Source organism: Pinus tabuliformis, chromosome 4_1 (genome assembly GCF_031772625.1).
Source record: "Pinus tabuliformis cultivar Carrire ecotype Pingquan chromosome 4_1, CPIR1, whole genome shotgun sequence".
NCBI classification, from domain to species: domain Eukaryota; kingdom Viridiplantae; phylum Streptophyta; class Pinopsida; order Pinales; family Pinaceae; genus Pinus; species Pinus tabuliformis.
In genome coordinates, this window is record NC_142303.1 from 195,162,687 (window position 1) to 195,185,127 (window position 22,441).

General features: G+C 36.8%; 1 protein-coding gene across 1 annotated transcript in view; it reads right to left on the minus strand.

Moving 5' to 3' along the window:
- The window catches only part of LOC149174890 (kinetochore protein), a 210,134-nt gene extending 191,590 nt beyond the window's left edge, over positions 1-18,544 (minus strand). Inside the window, exons 1-2 of the mRNA XM_089421002.1 lie at positions 18,412-18,544; positions 18,141-18,241 (exon numbers count right to left, since the gene is read on the minus strand). Coding sequence (XP_089277128.1) covers positions 18,141-18,241; positions 18,412-18,544 — 234 coding nt within the window. The remainder of the gene's footprint in view (positions 1-18,140; positions 18,242-18,411) is intronic.
- Positions 18,545-22,441: the final 3,897 nt, after the last annotated feature.

Below are 22,441 nucleotides of genomic sequence, written 5' to 3' on the forward strand. Positions count from 1 at the left end.
CAAATATAAAGTAGTAGTAACAGAGTTTTCCCAAGCTCAAGCTTCTAAAACTAGAGAGCAATGGGAGAAGAGAGTACAATATATAGAAATTTGGGAGAGAATCCCAATGAGAAAGGAGAGAAAAGTGTCAAGGAGGACCTAATTCGAATGCAAGTCACGCTGCTGCAAGTGTGCAATAGACTGGTTGTAGGTGGCAGTGTACAGATTCTCCAAGCTGAGCGTATCAATCTTGAGGGAGCAGTGCATCATGTAGCTGGCCAAGTGTGGAGGTGAGTGGGAGATAGCCCCACAGTTAACTTCCAGCTGAACTCCGAGTGTCTTAGCTATCAGCCAAGTGTTAAACTACTGTTGTGCGTGGCCTCAAGGTGCAGCTGCATAATGTCTGTCAAGTCTGTCAGCATGGAGGCAAGAGGGGAAGCATATGGGCAGGCTAGCTGCCATGTTTTTCAATGCATACATGAGGGTGAGTTGAGCGCAATGTTGCACAAAGTTTGCCCCTCAACCTCTTCAACATCATATCACCCTTTTTCATTCTACCCTTTCCCTTATCTTGAACAGAACCAAAAGAGGGAGGAACATATCGGAAAGGGTTGGATGCATCAGTATGAGGGATAGAGGAAGAACCCTCAAAATCATAATGGGGATTGGTAGCCATCATTTTTTGTATCTCCATCTTCCTCCCAATTTCAGCCTCTAACTCTCTTTGCCTAGCCTTATCTTCCTTAAACTTCTCAAAGCTGGCTAACAATTGCTTCCTAATCTCCCCAATTTCTGGTGAGGTACATGGAGTAATTTGGCCTCTAATCCCCGCCAAGTGTTGTTTCAGCCTATTAATGCCCCCGGGACCTTCCTTAATTTTCCTTTGGCAAAATTTGCAATGCATTTGACTATCAACCATTTCAACATATGCCCAAGCCGGATCTCTCGCTCTAGGTGCCATTTTTTTACTAGGAAATGAAAGCAAACAATCTGAAGAAAAAAAAAACAACAACAACATTGATTCGATGTTCATTTCTTTCACAAAAAACACTCTCTAGGCTTTCTAGATATGCATCTAAAATTTAATAAGCAAAAACAGATTTGTAGAAGTGAAAACAAAACACCTCCAGCAACAAACTGCCTCCTCAAGCTTGCTCCAAGAATCAACTCCTCAATGCTGCCCCAAATGGCTGCCCAAGAAGCTCCTCACTCCAGCTACAATGCTTGCCCAAGACTCCTCACTGCTGCTCCAAAAACAAACTCAATAATTGCTCACTAACTCTCACTGAAGTTCTCACTCAAATGCATGAGATGGCTGTGAGAGAATGAGAGCATTTGAGTGGGTTGAATCGGGTTTGGGAGAGGGGAATGGACCCCAAATAGCACTTAACCAATTTAGAAAACACCTTGGAGTCCCCAACAATCAGCTAAATGTTAAAAAGTTAAAAAAAATTAGAAAAATCGTTGTTTTTTTGGGTGACTGGCCGGATTTAGTGACTCGGCGAGTAGTTGCGGAAACGGCCGGGTTGACCGAGTCATGCAATAACTTGGCCTCCCGAACTGGTATTTCTGTCGGGTCATAAATTTTTTTAGTGACTCGGATCAACTCGGCCGAGTCACTAATGACTCGGCCGAATTTTAAAACAGTGAAAAAGGGGGACAATATTTTTTTTTGGAAAGGAACAGAATTCTAGAATTTTCTTTGGTAACAGAAATTGGAGTAGAGAATATTAGAAACCCTAGGAGGAAAGAAATGGTCAAAATGACAAATGCAAAATTCGAGGTGGAGAAATTCACCGGCAAGAACAACTTTGCTTTATGGAAACTAAAAGTTAGGGATTTGTTGGTGCAACAAGGGTTGCACAACGCATTGGACGGGGCAAATAAGAAACCTGCTAGCATGACAGATTTGCACTGGGAGGGCTTGGATGCTCGAGCTCTCAGTACCATTAGGTTATGCCTGCCAAATGAAGTTTCTTCAACATTGTTGAAGAAAGTACATCTGTAGGTTTATGGGAAAAATTGGAAAAAATATATATGACAAAATCGTTAACCAATAGAATTTATTTGAAACGACAATTGTACAGTCTTCAGATGAAGGAGGGTACAAAAGTTGCAGAACATTTAAATGTTTTTAATACACTTGTATGCCAATTATCAAATATGGAAGTTAAAATTCAAGAAGAAGACAAAGCTATAACCTTGTTGTGTTCTCTGCCCGAGTCGTGGGACCACTTCATAACTTCAATCAGTTTGAGCACAGTTGATTCTTTGAAATTTGAATCAGTTGTGGGAGCGCTCTTATCTGAAGAAGTACGGAGGAAATCCAGTACTGAAACAGCTGCACCAAAAGCCATGATAGCCAGAGGACGGTCAAAGGAAAGAGGAGAAAAAACAAGGGGATCTTCCAAATCAAAATCAAAGGGAAAGAAGTGTAAGGCAAAATTTTGGTACTACAATAAAATTGGACACCTCAAGAAAGACTGTTGGAAACGGAAAGAGTCTAATAATCCAAAGAAGGAAGCAAATCAGGTTGATTCAGGTATGATAGATGAAGTTTTATCGGCTAAAGAATTATGTATGATAGATGAAACTTTACTTGTATGTAATGTCTCTCAAGTTTTTGAAAGTTGGCTGTTAGGCTCTTGTGCTTCTCATCACATGTGTCCACACAGAAATTGGTTTACTTCATATGAAGCTCTAAATGGTAATTCTGTGTTTATGGGTAATAATGTATCATGTCAGACTGTTGGGATGGGAAATATCAAGATTAAAATGTATGATAACACAATTAGAACATTAACTAGTGTTAGACATGTACCTGAATTAAAGAAAATTTTTATTTCTTTGGGAGTGTTTGATTCAGATGGTTATAAGTTTACAAATCAGAATGGAGTACAGAAAGTTTCAAAAGGCACCCTAGTTGTTATGAAAGCAGAAAAAGTTGGAAATCTTTACAAACTCAAAGGAAGTACTCAAGTCAGTGAAGCAGTGATTGTGTCAAAGAAAGGAGAAGAAGGTACTCGCTATGGCATCAACGATTGGGTCACATGAGCGAGAAAGGTCTTCAGGTACTGATAAACCATAAATTACTTCCTGATTTAAAATCCTTGAAGTCGGATTTCTATAAACATTGTGTGTATGGGAAACAGTGCAAACAGAGGTTTAAAATTGAAAGTCATAATAGTAAAGAAATTTTGGACTATATTCATTCTGATCTGTGGGGACCATCTCCTGTTGTATCATATGGAGGTGCTTTATATTTTTTAACGTTTATTGATGATTTCTCCCGTAAAGTTTGGGTCTTTATGCTGAAAAAGAAAGTTGATGTATTCAATGTCTTTAAACAATTTAAAGAAATGGTAGAAAAAAGAACAGGCAAATCAATTAAATGTTTAAGAACTGACAATGGTGGTGAATTTACTTCTCTAGAATTTGAACAATATTGTAAGGATGAAGGAATTGTTAAGACACAAAACTGTTGTTTATACTCAGCAAAATGGTGTTGTTGAACGTATGAATCAGACTCTTATGGAAAGAGCCAGAAGCATGATCAGTAATGCTAACCTGCAAAAGGAGTTGTGGGCAGAAGGAGTATCCACTACTTGTTATTTAGTTAACGGATCACCTTCAGTAGCAATTAATTGTAAAATCCCTGAAGAAGTTTGGTCAAGTCAGTCTTGTGATTATTCACATTTAGGGATATTTGGTTGTGATGGCTATGCTCTTATTCCTATAAATCAGCGTTCAAAATTAAATCCAAAATCGAAATGTTATGTCTTTGTTGGATATGACTATGCGGTGAAAGGATATAGGGTGTGGGATCCTAGCCGCGGATGATAGTCATTAGTAGAGATGTAACATTTGATGAATCATCTCTTTTAAAATCAAATGTTGAAAGAATTGAACAAGAATAGGTATCGCCAAATCAACAAATTCAGTTGGAGGCTAGACCTTTTTTTGAAAGTCGAAAAGAAGGAGAGACTTCTAGAGGAAAAGGTGATGAAGATACAAAGGAAGTTGTTGAAGTTTCTGAACTAGTTCAGCAACCAATCACTCTAAGAAGGTCTACAAGGGAAAGAAAAACTCCCAAAAGGTATGAAGATTCTACTTCATCTTTTGCTTTGATTATTGAAGATGGGGAACCTTCTTGTTATCAAGAAGTAGTAGATGATACGGATAGCGAAAAATGGAAAACATCTATGGAAGAAAACATGGATTCCTTAGCCAAAAACAATACCTGGGATCTTGTAGAACTTCCTGAAGGGAGAAGTCTTGTTGGATGCAAATGGGTCTTCAAATTGAAACGGAAAGTTGATGGAAGTATCGAAAGGTTTTAGGTGAGACTGGTAGCAAAAGAGTATTCTCAGGTTGAAGGTATTGACTTTATTGAGATTTTTTCACCAGTTGTAAAACTTATTTCTATTCATACTGTGTTGGCACTAACTGCATTACTTAACCTCTAAGTCACCTGACACGGGGATTCGGGATTGACCCCCCGGAACAGGACACGTAGGATTCGTTATATATTATTTTATAAAATATATATATATATATATATTTAAAATATATATATATATATATATATATATTAAAAATTAGATATTTCTTACACAAATTTTAATTAATGATACAAATTTATTGATTTCAAACATAGATCTTCATCTATAGCATGCATAGTACATACAAAATTCAAATACATGTCAGTGGTCACATAAATCATGATTCATAATTCATAACTGAAAGACAACTTACAACTACAAGATAGCAAGATAAACACACTGACAACTGTAGTTTTCTCATTAAGTCATCAAATCAAAATGTGTTACATAGGTAGCGCTAGTGCAATGCCAATAGCAAATAGAAATAGAAAATATAAAACAACTATAGGTATACAAGCCTCAAGGCATCAATCCTCATTATCAGCGTCAGAATCAGCATCAATGTCCTCATCATCATGGTCCCCACTGCTCTCCTCTGCATCCTCCTCCTCCCCTGTATCCATAATCGCCTCTGCATCTGCTGCTGTGGAGGATGACCCCTCTATGTCATCAAATCTAACAGGCTCTAGCACTGGATCATTGAGATCCATGTTGGCCAATGCCAACTCAACACTAGTGTCCAGACCCATATCATCAGGAAAGACATCCCACATCTTTGTCTTTCCCCTCAACCACTCTTCCCTCTGCCTGTAAATAAGACGAAGGTTGGTGTGCACATACACCATTGTCTCTGCCCTGGACTGCTCAAGCATGCTCTTCTTCACACTATACAAATTCCCATATGTGCTCCAATTCCTCTCGCAACAAGAGGATGAAGTCACCTGAGAAAGGAGCCTCATGGCTAACTGCTGAAGAGGAGGGCTTGTTGCCCCATGATTTGCCCACCAAGAATAGGACTTCTTAGCCCCCCTGTCTCTAATCACATCATAACCTCCAAATCGACCACTACCAGTGGAAAACTCTGCAAAGGCATCCTCCACCTCATGAAGCAATGCAGTATCCTGAAAAATCCGCCTGAATGCCTCTTTCCTCCCCTGTGAGATTTCACCATCCATGTGAGGAGGGAATCCGCGGGAAGGTCCACCATTCAGCCACTCATGGCTGTAGTATTTAGGGTTCAATGAGTGAGCCAAACAATGTAAAGGTGTACAATTCTTGTCCCATCTGCTGACAAGAATATTCTGTATAGTATCACAGAAGGCCTCTGGTGATGTCTCATACTCGGGGCACTCACTCTGTAGAATAATGCTCCTCACAGACTCAATCATGGAATCCCATCCCTCATAAACCTCTCCTAGGATGGGTTTGTCTGTATCTGCAAATCAAAGCAAAGAAATGATAGGGTCCATGATCCGAATAATTAGATCTATCCTCTCCCACCAAGCATCATCTAGTACTGTGTCCTTCACTCTTTTAGAGGCATCCTGATCTGTCTTTCTCCAAAAAGACCAAAACTCATAAATAACCATGGACCCAAGAGCGGTCTTGACCTCCCTCAACCTCTTCAACATCATGAATGAAGAGGCAAACCGTGTATCAGCAATCTTCAACAATGATAGATTGGTGTACTCCTTGTAGATAGTGAGGGCATTTGTATGATTTTGCACAAAGTTACGGATATGTCTTGCATCCTCAATAATGCTTCCAATCCAAAGCACATCAGAAGCAATGGATTTCAGTGCTAAGTTCAATGAATGGACAATGCAAGGTGTCCAAAACACTTGTGGATATTTAGCTTCCACAATCATGCCAGCAGCCTTGCAAACAGGTGCATTATCTGTAATGATTTGCACACAAGAATCAACACCTACATCTTCAATAACTTTAATAAATAACTCACCAATAAATTGTGCATCCTTGTATTCTCCAAGTGTATCCACTGCTTTCATGAAAACTGGACCACTCAAGGAAGACACCATGAAGTTGATGATTGGGTGTCGTGCTGGATCTGTCCATCCATCAGAAACAATGCTAACCCCAGATGTTGGCCATGATGCTACAATAGGCTCAAGCATTTTTTGCACCTCTTTTTTTGCCTTCGTCAACAATGTGGTTCTCAGCTTCTCTGACCCAGGAGGCACATACCCTGTTGGAGCCCCTTGAGTTAGAGCTCGGCACATCTCAATAAATAGAGGTGAGCGTGCAACATTAAATGATATGAAGTTTTGATAGAAGAAGGCAATGGTGAGATCAAGCTCTTCCCGTCTCTCTTTTTGGAAAATCTTGTCCATTGGACCAAGTGCTCTTCTTTTTGCTGCTTGTCCCCCAGTAGAAGTAGAACTCTCAAATGGAAATTTGGTGGTGGCTTTCCTCAAAAATGGAAGGGGGTCTTCATTCTTGGGTTTTCTTGATTTTGAAGCCACATTTTCCATACCAACAGTGGACTTCGTTTCCAATTCTTTTCTCTTTTGTAAAGAAACAGCGTTACAAGCTCCAATCCCAAAACCCAGTAAAGGCAACAAATGTGCTTTCACACGGTAATATGTGCTTTTGAAAGAAATGTGACAAAAGTTGCCTCCTCCATTGCACATTGCCTCCTCCCTTTCCCTTGGTGCTTGACCCATCCTCTCTTGTGACATATTTCCATTATGGATATTTATCAGTGTTGCCTTTAGGTCCTCCTCTTCCATCAACATTACTTGCAGCAGACTCTGATGATATTGGGGGAGGAGGGGCATCTCCAATGGAGACATTCTTGCCCTTCCTTTGCCCCCTAAATGCTGCCTTTGATTGAGCCATGAATACTGTAAAAGAAATGAACAAAACATGCACAAATTTGCAAACAAAAAATCAAATACAAACTGTTGTAATAGAATAAGAAATGCAAAAAAATGGAGCTGAAATGCACTTACCTGGTGCTTGAATCTCCTTGCCGAACGCTCTACTCCCTTAGCTCCTTGCTCCAAACCCTTCTCCACTTGCAAACAGCTCAAACAATCCAAGCCAAATGATAAACAGCATGACTGAAATGAGGAAATGCAGCCTTTTTTAACCCGCGGGAGTCCCTTTTGGCTAAACGAATCCTGGAAATCGGGACACACAGGGAAAAATCAGAACACACTGGCAAATTGCGGGACATGTTTGGGATTCGAAGAATCCTGATAAGATTCGACAAATCCTATTTTGGGACACGTTTTTTGGCTGAATTGTATCCGACATGCCGGATTCCGATTCGCCAGGCCATTTGGACGAATCCGATTACTTAGCTTAACCTTGAGTTAGAACAGTTAGAGATGTTAAAACAGCAGCTTTTCTACATGGTGATTTGGATGAAGAGATATATATGGAACAGCCATAAGGTTTTGTACAAGGTCGCAACAAAAGATTAGTTTGCAAGCTCAGGAAATCATTGTATGGCCTGAGGCAGTCTCCTAGGCAATGGTACAAGAAGTTCGACTCCTTCATGGTGGGCCAGAACTTTATTAGAAATGAGTATGATTATTGTGTATACTTCAAGAGTTTCAGTGGCATATTCATTATCTTAGTTTTGTATGTTGATATGCTTATTACAAGCAAAAGCATGGATGAGATCAACAGGTTAAAGGCTCGGCTCTCTAAGACGTTTGATAGAAAGGATCTTGGAGCAGCAAAACATATCTTGGGCATGGAGATACACAGAGACATGGAAAATGGTAAGCTTTGGTTATCACAGCAGAAGTATGTGGAAAGAGTACTTGAAAAGTTCGGTATGAACAATGTGAAACCTATTAATGTTCCATTAGCTTCCCATTTTAAGCTTTCTTCGGTTTTGAGTCCTAGAACTAACGAAGAAAAGCAGTATATGTCTCGTGTACCATATGCAAATGCTGTAGGCAACTTAATGTATGCAATGGTATGAATAGTTATGATAATATCGGTGATATATCCCCGAATATCGAAAATATCGCGATATTTCCAGCGAGCCGAAATATCGCCCAGAAAATATCGCGATATTTTTGGCTCCCGAAAATATCGCAATATTTCCGAGATATCGCCAATATCTCGACAAAATATCGCGAGATGACATAAAATATCGCCAGGCGTGTTTTGTCGCGGCTAGAAAAAGGGAAAATCATTTTTTTTTTCTTCATTTTTGTTTCTAAGTGTTCGAGAAGGAAGGGGAAGAATTTCGTGGTGGTTGTCAAGGAGGGTTTGAGGATCAAACAACGATCATCACCACCAACTAAGATTTTTTTGTGAATCAAAGATTGAAGAATAGTGAGACAAACTTCATTTCTTCCATTAACAGGTATGTTCTTAAAAACCCCTATGTTAATGAATTTTTCATAGATTTAGGGTTAAGCTTGCTTGCCTCTTTGCCTACCAACATTTTGTTTCTTCATTTTTTTCCATTTGCTATGATTTTCATGCCCATGAGCCAATGCAAGGGTTTTCTCCATATCTGGACAGCAAGCTTCATTTTTTTTCAACTTTCTTATGCACCCTCTTATTGCCATTTTTCATTCACATTGCAAAATGCAAATAATGTAGTAATTTTTTTTTAAATGAGGTGGTTATTACTTATTATTTTTTGTGTTGGGGGGGGGGGGGTGGGTTTAATGCCAATTTTTTGTTTTTTTGTGCCCTAGGTTTGAATTAGTTCACTAGAAATGTCAAATATGCCAAAAGCCTTGGACCCATTTTGGGAGTATGGGGAGGCTGGTGGTGGGGCAAATCGGGCATATATATCATGCAAATTGTGTGGTACCAAGATGTCAGGAGGGGTTACACGATTGAAATACCATCTGGCTAGACTCTCTGCACATGATGTAGATGTAATGCCTTGTATGGTTTTTAGTGCAGAGGTTATACAAAAAGCTCTTGAAGCAATTGCTGAATAAGACAGAAAGAAAGCTGCTAGGGAGAGGCCAATGGTCTCAGATAGATAGCTGCTAGTTTTATTTGTTTTGCAACTTTTGCTACATATAAGTTTATAACTCATGATGATGAAATTCTTTTAAAGTTTTATATATGTGATGTTATTTTGTTTGAGTCCTTGATTGGACAATTATCGGGGATCAGAGGGATATGTGATGTTATTTTGTTTGAGCCCTTCATTGGACAATTATCAGGGATCATCAGGATTTGGTATCGCCTTTGAAGTTTGATGTATCATTTCTATTTGACATCATATATATCAGTGCTTTCTTCATATTTATGTGTCAATGTGTTTAGTTCATGTTGTTATTGCTTTATATGTTTAGAAATCTGAAGAAAAAAATAGAGATAGAGATAGAGATAAAAATAAATAAATAAATAAAATAATAAAAATAATAAAATAAATAAAAATAAAAATAAATAAATATATATATATATATATATATAAATAAATAAAATAAAATAAGAAGAGATAGAGATAGGGATATAGATAGAGAAATAAATAAAATAAAATAAAATAAAATAAATAAATATAAATAAAAATAAATAAATAAAAATAAATAAAAATAAATAAATAAAATAAAATAAAATAAATATATATATATATATATAATTTAAAAATATATATATATATAAATAAAATAATATATATATATATATATATATATATATTTTTTATGCTTATATTTTATATTTTATATATATTTTATACCAATATTTTCAACATATCTACAAGATGACATTTCACATATATTCATGGCAAATCCAGGCGAAGAACATTATATGAAATATTTAAGAGGCACAAGTGATCATTACATCATCTTTAATGGCAATAAAGGAACAGTCTGCAGATATGTGGATGTTGATTATGCAAGTGATTTGGACAAAAGGAGATCTACTACAAGTTATGTCTTTACTCTTGCAGGTGGAGCAATTAGTTGGATGTCAAAGCTTCAAGAAACAGTTGTGTTGTCCACTACCGAAGCAAAATATATAGCTGCTTGAGATGCCAGTAAAGAAGCAATCTAGTTAAAGGGTCTACTTGATGAGATTGGAAGGAGGCAGAAGAAAGTGAATGTACTATGTGACAGTCAGAGTGCTATTCACTTGGCTGCAAATCCAACTTATCACAACAAGACCAAGCACATTGATGTAAGGTATCATTTTCTGAGACATGTGATCGATGGCGGAAAACTAGCTCTCAAGAAGGTCCATACACGGGATAATTGTGCAGACATATTCACGAAGCCAGTCACAGTAGAGAAGCTGCAATGGTGTTTAGCTTCTCTTGGCTTGCAGAGGAGATGATGATAGGGCATGGGCAAGGGATTAGGAAAATTGTTGTCAAGGTGGAGTTTGTGGAAATTTGACAACGAATTTAGTAAAAATGTGTAATCCTGTATTAGTTACTATTCAGTTAGTTTTATACCTGAAACAACGGTTATGTAACGAAGGAGGCTCTTATAAACTGATGAATGCCCGAACTATTGTATCATGGAGAATCATTCTTGATAAAATAAAGAATCCAATCCCTTGCCCCGTGGATGTTTCCTTGACACCCTGTCAAGGTTTTACCACGTAAAATCTTGTGTTTTTACTTGTGTCATTGTGTTCGGTTTCCATTCAGTTTCATTTTATATCTTTCTTGTTTAATTAACCACCTAAACCAACAGTTATTCGTGCAATTCAAATTCGATCATCTTCATGTACGGTTCACTACATAATCCACGTTGTCTACTCTCACTGCGTATCTGTGAATTGTAACAGAGTTAGCACTCCCCTTCTATCGAATCATTGTTCATAACTTTATGTTGACATCAGGGAAGACCACACTATATCAGCGTTGCATGAGTTGCAAGCCCCTAGATGTTATCGTTCCACAAGACATGCACTAATAAAACAAACTGAAGGTTTTGGTCCTCTCTCCTTTGGGCCGAATTCTACATTCAAAATAGCTCTTTATTACTGTGCGAGTACCTCACTGTACTCAAACAATTTTTTATTCAAACCACAAGACGAAATTACGTCATTGCAGACAGGGCCTTAGAACTGGAGTGAGTATATTGCAAGAGATATTGTGCCAGAATAGAGTAAAGTCTTCAATTCTTGAATCAAACCAGATTGCTCCAATGACTTGTAACCGAACAATAAAAAGGGTGACTAGGTAGGGTGGGATCATCTCCACCGAAACTAGTAAATTAAGAGGAAGGGGTCTTAAAACCCTCAGAGCCCCAGGCTCAAAGAAAACAAATACAAATTAATCCAATCCAATGATGATCAAATGATTCTAAAATCTCTTGTATTTATAAATTTCCTTATGGAGGTTTCTCCTCCTTAATTAATTGAGTGGGGTTCATAGCAAACCCCAATTTTGTTCCTTTTGCCCCAGCTACCCCAAAACATGCCCTTTGTTGCCCAAACATTGTGTATTTTGGGGTTTTCCCCTTTAATTTGGGGATTGATAGGCTACTTCGTCCCTTGGGTCAGTTAATCCCTCGGGGACATTACAGTTCCCCCTTCCCAACATTGCTTGTCCCCAAGCAATGACACATCTAGGTGCAACAAAACTTTCCCTTCCAAAAACACTTCTTCAACCTTTGCAAGTTCCTTCCTTTTCCTAATAATTAACATGTCGGCAGAGATCATCATCACACCATTGTTTTCACTTGTTTCAACATAAGTGAATTATGGGCAAAAGATACAATTGTATGTTGCTATTGATGCTCCTTCTCTTAGCATAGCGACAATCTTTAGAAACAGTTGGTGGTGGATCCTTCCTTAAGTAGTGAAAACTTTGCAATATTTTCCACACATTGTCCATGCTTTACTATTGGTTCCTTTTCCCTTGAAGGTGACTTATTTCCAAATTTTAGGGTGTTGTCTTCTGGGCATGGTCGACCATTGAAAATCTTCAGTCCTGTGTGGGAGAATAACCCATGAAACTGCGAAGATTCAATGGCAGCAATTTCTTTTGCAATCTTGTTGCCATTTTCCTTCGACAAGAATGATTTGGCATCCTTCACAATGACTACTTGACTTGGAGGTTGGTTGAAAATCATCTTATTTCCATGGATCAGGGCTTTTCTTCATGTAATTTCGATCATCTCAAGAGGTATTTTTGTTGTTACCTATCTTTTTCTATGTCCCTTGAAGCGCCCCTTATAACCTGTGCGACATGTGCCTCTTCCCTTAAGTTTTTTGGAGGGGCTTGCGACTACATTCTGCTCTTCTTCGTTGCCCCTAAATTTATTAGCACTTTGTTTTATACGCATTGTTGTATAGTTCTTAAGCTGAGGGTGAGTGACTCCCGTTGGTTTGTCATGTGTAGTTCTAATGAGCTTCTCCGTGAGTGTAGATTCAAGAACAAAATACACCTCGTCTTCATAGAATAATCTTGTTTTCCACCTTGTACCTGCCATCATGAATGAGTTTGTCCAATATTTCGCAAGCAAATTTATTCTTAGAGCATTCTACTAAGAGATGGACTCTCCAATAGCCTCGAGGCTTAACTTAATTAATCGAGGTCCCATTGCTAAAAGCACCTCGCTATTGGGAGGTCACAGGGTCAATTCTCCTTGATGCTCTCGGGGTTAGGCTTTGCTAATAAGTCAGCAAGAAGTGATCCATTCAAGTGGATTTGCCTAGATATTTCCTCAAAAAGCAAACAATTAAAAAAAAAAGATGGGCTCTCCAATCTCTCAAGAATGTGCCATGTTCATACCTGACCTCATTAGATAGTAAGTTGTTACTTGTAGTTCTACAAGTTGACATGCAAGTGACTTTTCCTCGTTTGGGTATGGCCTCGATTTGTTGGGTTGTGACAATTCGGGGACTCCCATTGGTCATGCCTCTTAACACTACCTTACTGTCGTTTGGATCTCTAAATTCCATTTCCAACGCTTGGTAGTTCATTATGAATCTTCCCAACGAGTATAACCATTGTTCCCAGCACCACATTAGTATCTACCAATTGTATCACATAAAAATCATCATTAAGCATCTATTTACCTAATGTGATGCTCAAGCGCGGAACTACCCTTGTGCATGCCATATGATATTCATTAGTTGCCCTCATTTTCAAGCCCTCAAATTCTTGGGCAAGGATGCCTCTCCTTACCAACACAATTGCATCAATAAAGTTGTATGTTGCTCCACCATCTACCAATGTTATGATTCGCAGCCCTTGTATGGTACCCTTGATTTTTAAGGTGTGATATTTAGGGACTCCTAAGAGGATGGCAATAGTACCTCCTTCAATTCTTGGAAGTGGTTTCTTAGCCACTTTCAGGGATGGTGCTTCTTTAGGGATGCTAAGCATCAGTGTTGTATCATTCTCACTATTGCTATAAGGCAATACTACAATCTAATGGATCTTTCCTTTTCCCAAACATCAGTGACCAGGTTCCCATGGCTCATTACAAGTGAAACAAAGCTTCTTTCTTCTAAGCTTGTTTCGAGTTTCTTCATCCAACCAATCCTTCTTCGTTTCATCGTTCGGAGATATCCTCTTGCCCTCATCTTTAGGAGGGACTTGTGGTATATGTAGAATCTTCACTTTTGGTGTTGCACCACCCATATCACGATTCTTCTTGATGGCATCTTGTAGATTTGCGAAACTGAATGCCTTAACCTAGCCTTTAAGGGTTTGGATAATCCCTCTATGAAGAACATGATTAGTCTTTCATCAGATAGGTCTGTCACCACGACAATGGTTCATTCGAATTTAGTGATCTACTCTTCGTGTGATCCTGTCTGTTTGAGTTGTGCGAGCTCCCAGAAGTGTATATCCAGGTTTCTCTGATCAAATCGATGTATCAACCTTTGTATAAATTCTACATAAGAAGTGATGTTTGCATGCTCCAAGGTAACCAGTCCATGATACCACCATTCGTGTGCTTCTCCCTCCAAATGTAGTGCAGTGAATTGGATAGTGGCTGCTTCCTGCATGGGATTAAGGCAGAAATAGGCATTCAACTTTTGTTCCCAAGCCCTTGTTGAGCATTTTGATGACCCATCAAAAGAGGGGATGGACATTTTTCCTAACTTGCGCAACAAATCCGGATTCCGTTGTTCCCTGGGTCTATTATGGTATTTGATGTTGTTGTATTGTCAGAAAGTTATGGTTGCTCGTGCATTTTCTTCCAGTGCAACATACTCCTAAAAATACTCATTAAAGAGACAATCTTGTTTTGTCGCTCCTTGGGTTGCAGCTAGCTAATTGTCTAAAAACCTAGGACGTAAGGGTCTTTGGTTACTTCCATTGGTTGCCCTAGCATTAGACTGTGCAAAAGTATTGAGGGGGGCTAGATTATGGTTGTTACTTCCTTCAGCACTAGCCCTCTTACCAAAATTCAATCTATTATCATTATTACCAACAACATTTGAATTTCCTATGAGTTGCGCAAGTAGTTGTGATAATTGTTGTTGTCCTTGAGCTAACACCCGAGCTATTTCTTGCAGTCCCTGAATTAAGTATTGTCCCTGCTACTATCCTTGTAATAATAAGTTTGTCATTTATGTTTGTTCATGAATTAGTATATGTAAGAGATCCTTGGAATCTGGTCCCCCTCGTTCTTCCCTACCCCCCATGGTTGCATTGTGGTCAACCTTATTCTTTCTAATTGTAGCGTTAATTGTATCCCTCGGAAGCACACAAGGCTAATACACTCACAAGCTGGCAGGATTCCAGCTCTGATACCATTGTATTGTCCTTAGGTATTTTTTCCCTTAGGGTTTCTATGTTAATTAGGACTTCTAATAAGTCAAATTATACACAACAATGCACACTCGTCTATTCATCATCAATAGGAATGCGTGAATATAAAAGGTCTTCACAACGGTATGCTTGTTCAACAACAGTGCACATACACAATTTCATACAACGATAGGTGTCATGGAATAGTATAAAAAAGTTCCAACGGTAATTCTAATCCTCCAACAAAATCACAGCAATTGAGGGTTGACTGCCTACATAGTAAATGCATCCAATCAATGATTCCCCAATACAATTCTGATTTGCATCTTCAGCAATTTAATAAACTAGTCTTCAACTATACTAGACGACTTAATCTAAATGTTCTACATTAATTGACTATCTACCATGTTGCTTGAAGCTTATTGGATAGGAGCACAAATTGTTTTGCGGACCAGGGAAATAGTAGCAATTTTTTAGACCTGTTTTTTGGAGACAACAATTACTCATGTTGCATGAAACTTTAACCAGCCGCGAGCAAGTTTTGGGTGAGCCAGAGTGCCTTAATAACTGACCACAAGAAGCCTCGCGTATATATTCTTAGAGAACTCATTTACCCGCAGTCTTCTACCGCCACGAGTGATCTCCCATTATTCGTGCAATTCAAATTCAGTCTTGTCGTGTGCGGTTCCTTACGTAATCCACTTGTCTACTCTCACTGTGTATTTGCGTATTGTAACAAAGTCAGCACGTCCCTTCTATCAAACCATTGCTCAAAACTTTACGTTGACTTCAGAGAAGGCCACGTTGTATTAGCATTCCATGAGTTGCATGCCCCTGGATGTTATCATTCACAGGAAAGACACTAGTAAAATAACTAAGGGTTTCAGTCCTCTCTCCTTCTGGCCAAATTCTACGTTTAGAACAACTCATGATTATTACTGTACAAGCACCTCGTTGTCCTCAAATAATCTTTTATTCAAACCACAAGACGAATTTACATCATTCCAAACAGGGCCTTCGAACAGGTGCGAGTATATTCCAAGAGATGTTGTGCCAGAACAAAGTAAAGTCTTCAATTCTTGAACCAAACCAGATTGCTCCAATGACCTGTGCTAGAACAATAGAAAGGGTGACTAGGTAGAGTGGGATCATCTCCACCGAAACTATTCAAGGAAGAGTAAGGGATCTTATAACCCTCAGAGCCTCGGCCCCAAAGAAAACAGAGACAAATTAATCCAACCCAATGATGATCAAATGATTCTAACATCTCTTGTATTTATATATTTCTTTGTGGGAGTTTCTCCTCCTTAATTAATTAAGTGGGGTTCATAGCAAACCCCAACTTTGACTTTTTGCCCAGCTGCACCAAAACTTGCCCTCTGCTGCCCAAACATTGGGTATTTTGGGGTTTTCCCCTTTATCAACGACTATAGCATGCGGGGATTGATAGGCTATTTCATCCTTTGGGCCAATAATCCCTTGGGGACATTACATCTTTCCTTGGCCTTCTGCTCGTAATCCAAGCAACCCTCTTTGATATAAGAGTGCTTCTTTTCTTTTCTTCGCCCACAAGATTGGTCTCCATTTCCCTGTTTAGGGTTTAAACTTTATCTACTTGGGTTTATGCCTTTCGAATGTTATTTTGTTGTGCACCTCCCATAAATTTAGATTATAGAATTTTTTTAGTATGCCTGAAGCATTCCCACATAGACTTCATAGCTTGCTGTATTTTTTAGTCCCATTGATCTAATTTGGTCATTTGTGGACATTAATATAATTTACTTCTTTCCCATTGATCTAATTTGGTCATTTGTGGACATTAATATAATTTACTTCTTTCTCACTATTAAAGTCTATGTTGTATTGTAGCCCTTTGTATTTTTTATCTAATTACTAGAATGTTTTTTTGTATATACTGCTTTCTCTAGATCTGAAATAACTAGTCTAGATTTTGAATATGAAATCCAAGTGGATGGGATACCTACCTTTAATTTATATTCTCTGCCATCATTTTGTAAAAAACAAGTATCATTTTTGTTAAGTATGTCTTCGTATTCTAGGGCTAACTCTGCTGTCAATCATCATCGGTTTGAAGTTGAAATCAATATTTCCTCACAATTTTTGGAATTAAACATATCCGCTCAATTTTATTTGAATGCTACATCACAGAATCTGTGAGTCATGCTTCTTTGGCTTGCATAATTTATGTATAGATTGGCTCACTTGATAGCAATGTTGCAAATGTCACCAATTTATTGCAATAATAGGCTTCTTTGGCTTGCATAATTTCACCTGTTCTATATACGCGCTCTTAAAATTGCAATTAATGGAGTAAGTTTAAATATATCATCATATATCGACAATATAGTACAAGTCAATATAGAATATCGCCAAGGGCACGATAATTTGCCCATAAAGCCTAACATTTTAACTTATTTTGCCTATTTTGAAAAGGAGATGCAGGGGATTAAAAACAAGAATTTTATTCACTATGTTTCATCAGGGTTTAGGAGAGAACATCAAGTCTTTTCATCACCATTAGTAGATTTATTGTGGAGTGGGCCCTGATTTCCATTTAAAAAGAAAAAGACATATCTTCTTCTTCTTCTTCTTCTTCTTTTAAATTTTCCAATATTTTCACTGATATTTCCAACAGATTAATTTCCAGGCTCACAGTGACATATTCCCAGAAATAATAATTGCAACATTGCTTCAGAGCCCCTCTCCACATGTTTTCAAGAACATATTGTAATTACCTTTTAAAATAAAGATGTTTTTTAATATTTTGTGAGAGGCAAGCGGATAGGATAGCCTTGCGCAACCAAAAGAAAAAATATCTCAAACTATCATTAAATAAAATGTGATTATAGACATGAATGCCACAAATACAATCTAGCTTAGAAGTAGCAAATCATATAAGTAATTTTAAATTTTTTATGACCTTAAGTGCCACAGACACAAACAAGTTTACTAGGGAGGAATAAGGAAGACCACTATCTAAGCATAAATTCAAGTAAGTTTCTTCTTTGCTTTCTTGATTTAAGTATTGTAAATAAACAAAAATGTTAATTCTGGACCTGTCTGAATAAATAGGTAAAGATTATTACCTGTTTATCTTGCTTATAAAGTCCACGAAGACTCTCAAGGTAATTATGGTTGTAAACAACTTGATCTCCTGCCTCATCATCTGAAAAAAAAAAGGCAGATACTAGTAAAAAGGATTACAAATGCATTAACAGGTATAAACAAATTAATAGTAAATTCAAATCGATAGGCGGTTCCCATCAAAGGAACCATGTTCTTCTAGTTTTTATCTAGCTGGAACAATTTTATTAATTATACAATGGATTCATCAGTCAACCAAAGCAAAAGAACAACAGGCAGGGAGACCATGAAGAATCCCATTAGTAGGTCTGTAAGTAACGTATCCACAATACAAATAGTAGCTATCTGGTAAAACAAAAAATATGAAATGTAAATCAAGTGCTGATGTGGTACAGCTGACATCCATGCTATATGGCTATGTCCATTATGCAAAACAAATATAGGTACTAGGTATGAGAGAAATGAGAGATATAATAGATATGACCAGCTTAGATCCATCTTAACTCCAAATGTATCAAGCGACGAGAGAGATCAAATCCCTCAAGGTGCAAACTTTCCCTCATGTTTTGCAACTAGAAAAGAGATTTACACTTTCCCTCATGTTTTGCCATTAGAACAGAGATTTACATCTTCTCTCAGCGCTTGATAGATCCAGAGTTAAGATGTATCTATGCTAGTTTTATATATATTATTTTAAATTTTATTTTAATTTTTTTATGTCTATTTTTATTTTATGTAATTTGACCAAGTTATATATATAATTTTATTTTATTTGACCAAGTCAAAATGTATAGATAACATAACATAACAGGACAAGACATTGCAACATCTCTTCCATATTAGGCTGGAGAGCGCCTCTCGGCGCAATTAAATTAAAAAAAAATATATATATATATATATATACAAAATATTTGATTGTGAAATGAGAGGGTTTTGGGGCATATGGTATTGATGAGCTATGGTATCGTACCATGGTATTGTAACAAAGCTATTTACAAGTTAATAATATCCATGGTAAATTGGGGATGAATATCCATAGTTAAAAATCTTGTTATATTGTATGTATAAGTTTTTATGTGCTTATTAATGAAATCTAAATATGTTTACAAAATTGTTCACGGGTTTCTTGGATAGACAGTTATTGGGTGCTCTGTTAAGGCACTCCTTGATGTGAAATCACCAGTTCAATTCTCTGCCCTGATCGGGGTGATAGATTGGACATGATGAAGATGTAGTCCCATCAAGCTTACAGAAAACAAATTATGGTTACAAAAACATTATTTTAATTTATATGGTAAAAAATATTTTAATTTATAGCTATTATTTATATCTTATATATTTTAATGTGATGGAGGGTTTAGATATATCTCAAGAGTCAAAAGTAATTATAATAATTTTGCTTTTAGATTTAATTAAAAAAAGGTTATAAAATTAAATTCAAATAAAATATTTTGATTGTGAAGTGAGATAGTTTTTGGGCATGTGGCATTGATGAGTTATGGTATTATAACAAAGTCTATTTACAAGTTAATAATATCTATGGTAAAGAGGGCGTGAATATCCATGGTTAAAAATATTGTTATATTGTAAGTTTATTGTAAGTATTGAAGTTTTTATGTGCTTTTTAATTAAATTTAAATATGGTTACGGAATCACTATTTTAATTTGTAAGGTAAATGGATCTGAACTAATCACTACTTCTTATATATTTTAATGTGATGTATATTATGATTTTCCTTTATCTAAAAAGTTGTTTGTAATTTTATTAATAAAAGCAAAATTACAATATAACAACTTAAATTTTATTATTTTTATTACTTTTAACCTTTTATTATTACTGAATTGAGTTGACATGTAAATGTTTACAAATCTTTACATTTTATAAATTCAACATATTGAGCCAACATTTAAAAATGTTTACATACTTTCTTACATTACACCTACACATCTCCCCTATACTGGGTTGTAGAGCACCTTTCAGCTAAAAAAAAACACAAGAAAGTGCAATTGTGATAAAATCACTACTTGAAATTCGTTGAAGGATGCTTGCACGAAAGCATTTAAGTAGCATTTCTCCTAATAATAGAAGTTGATTAATGTACTTGTAACCCACCCACATTTATTTTTGATTAATGGTATGTTACATTCTCCTTTATCTTTCGTTTTCATTCTTTTACTTAAATTTTTAACATTACCATTAATTGTTTCAGGATGTTTGAGAGTGGTAAAACTTTATTGGATTTCATATGAAGAATGTAGAATTTTAGATCCCATTCAAAAATCAACAAACTTAACAATTTTCAGGATTTCAGGATTGGCAAGATTGCAATGTTTCCATTGGATTATGTCATGTATGAGGATATGGGACTAGCATTTAATCAAGAGCATCAAACCCTCTATGTAACTCAATGTTGATAGCATTGATTGTTGAACTCCTTTGTCATGGCCCTAGTAAAAAAGTACACTTCACTCAAGCAAAATCACTAATTTCGCATGTTAAGCTTATTCTATCTTATTTTAATGCTTAGAGGGTGATATTGATGATGAGGATCTCCATGTAAGCAATGATTTTGATGATATGTAGTTATTTGTTGTAACATGATTTTTTTGGACTCTAGACGCAATTTAGAGTCTTTTTGTTGTTGAAAAATTGGCAACTCATGGATGAATTTCTAAAAAAAAAATAGAAAGTCTCAAGTATGACTTTCCAAAATAGTAAATCACCTTGCATTAATTTGTAATCAAGTATTGTTGATGGAAAATCTTGTATGATCATCAATCAATCTTAATAGTTCAATTTTGACTTAATCATCTATATTATCATTAATATTATTATTATTATAATACTATTATATTATTATTAAAAATAAATTCAAGTCTCTCAATCATGGCTCTCAATAATGTTCTCTTACACTCTCATTAATGCTCTTACACTCTCTTACTCGCATTAAAAGACTCGTCATAAAAGATTCCTCTTACAAAGCATGGCATGCAAGATTTCTCTTACACACTCATTGAAGGCATGTCATAAATCCTCTCACCCTCTCATCTAAGGCATGTGTTGCCTCTCCATAACGGAATTCAAATTGTCTCCTTAATGGCATGAGATACTCTTCCCTAAATGGAAAATGTAACTCCTCCTCAAGGCATGTGTATTGCTCCTCCTTTATGTCAATAATTCATTGCTCCTCTTATATATATGTCTCGACTCTCATATCATCTCACCTCACTTACTTGTGCATTGTGAATTCAAACTTGAGAGACAGTTGGAGATACTTGAAGGAGATTGTGAGAGATAGACTTCGAGAATAAGAGCAAAACTTGGTGAGCCAAGGTTGATTACGTGTTTGCTTCAGTTGTTGCTACCAGTGATCTTCATGCTACAACTTGTTCAGATTTGGGTGAACTTTCTCATTCTCTTGATCTCTCATCATACTTTGTATCTTTGTTGAACTATTGATATCTAATAGAAGAGGAATTTGGTTGGGTTTTTCCCTTGTGGGTTTTTCCCTAGTCATTGGACCTAAATTCTTTGTCTCATTATGTTCTCGGTTGTCTTCTATTGTGCATATGGTTTATGTTCTATCTACAATTGCTTAACTAATATTGTAGCATAAAGAAGTTTTGTGATAAGTGACTGTTACATCATAGAACATCAGAATTTCAACATGGAATCAGAACTTTGGTGAAGACAAGCTTGATTTGTAGCTCTCTTTCTGCTAGAATATCTCTTGTTGTTTGCTCCATTTGCAACTCTCTTTCTACTGGAATATCTCTTGTTGTTTGCTCCAGCTCTCTTTCTGTTAAAATATATCTTGTTATCCTTTCTACTTGCAACTCATTTTTCTGTTGAAATATCCCTTCTCATTTGTTGTTGAAATATCACTTGTTGCTCCTTCTTTCTTACTGTTGAAGTCTTATTTGTTGTTCCTTCCTTGTTGTTGAAATCTTATTTGTTGCTCCTTACTTGCTGCTGAAATAAAAAGATCTTATTTGTTGTCCTATTTGCTACCAAAAGCAAAACGAAAACCAGGGTACTTTAATCTACCCTCATTTCACTAACTAGATAGAGCTAGGCTCTCATCTCCACCCTTCTTGCTAGCCTTTGACCCCATTTGAGTCTCCCCTTGGATATACTCATCCCCAATTCTTTCAAAGTCAAAAAGGTTTCCTCAAGCACAAATACCTTTGACAAATGGTTCCATGAACGTAGGAAACCATTCAATGCCATGTGCACTAACACTGCATTTGCAACCTTCTCCCCAGTCACTACAAGGTAATCACAAATCTATGTGGTCTTCAT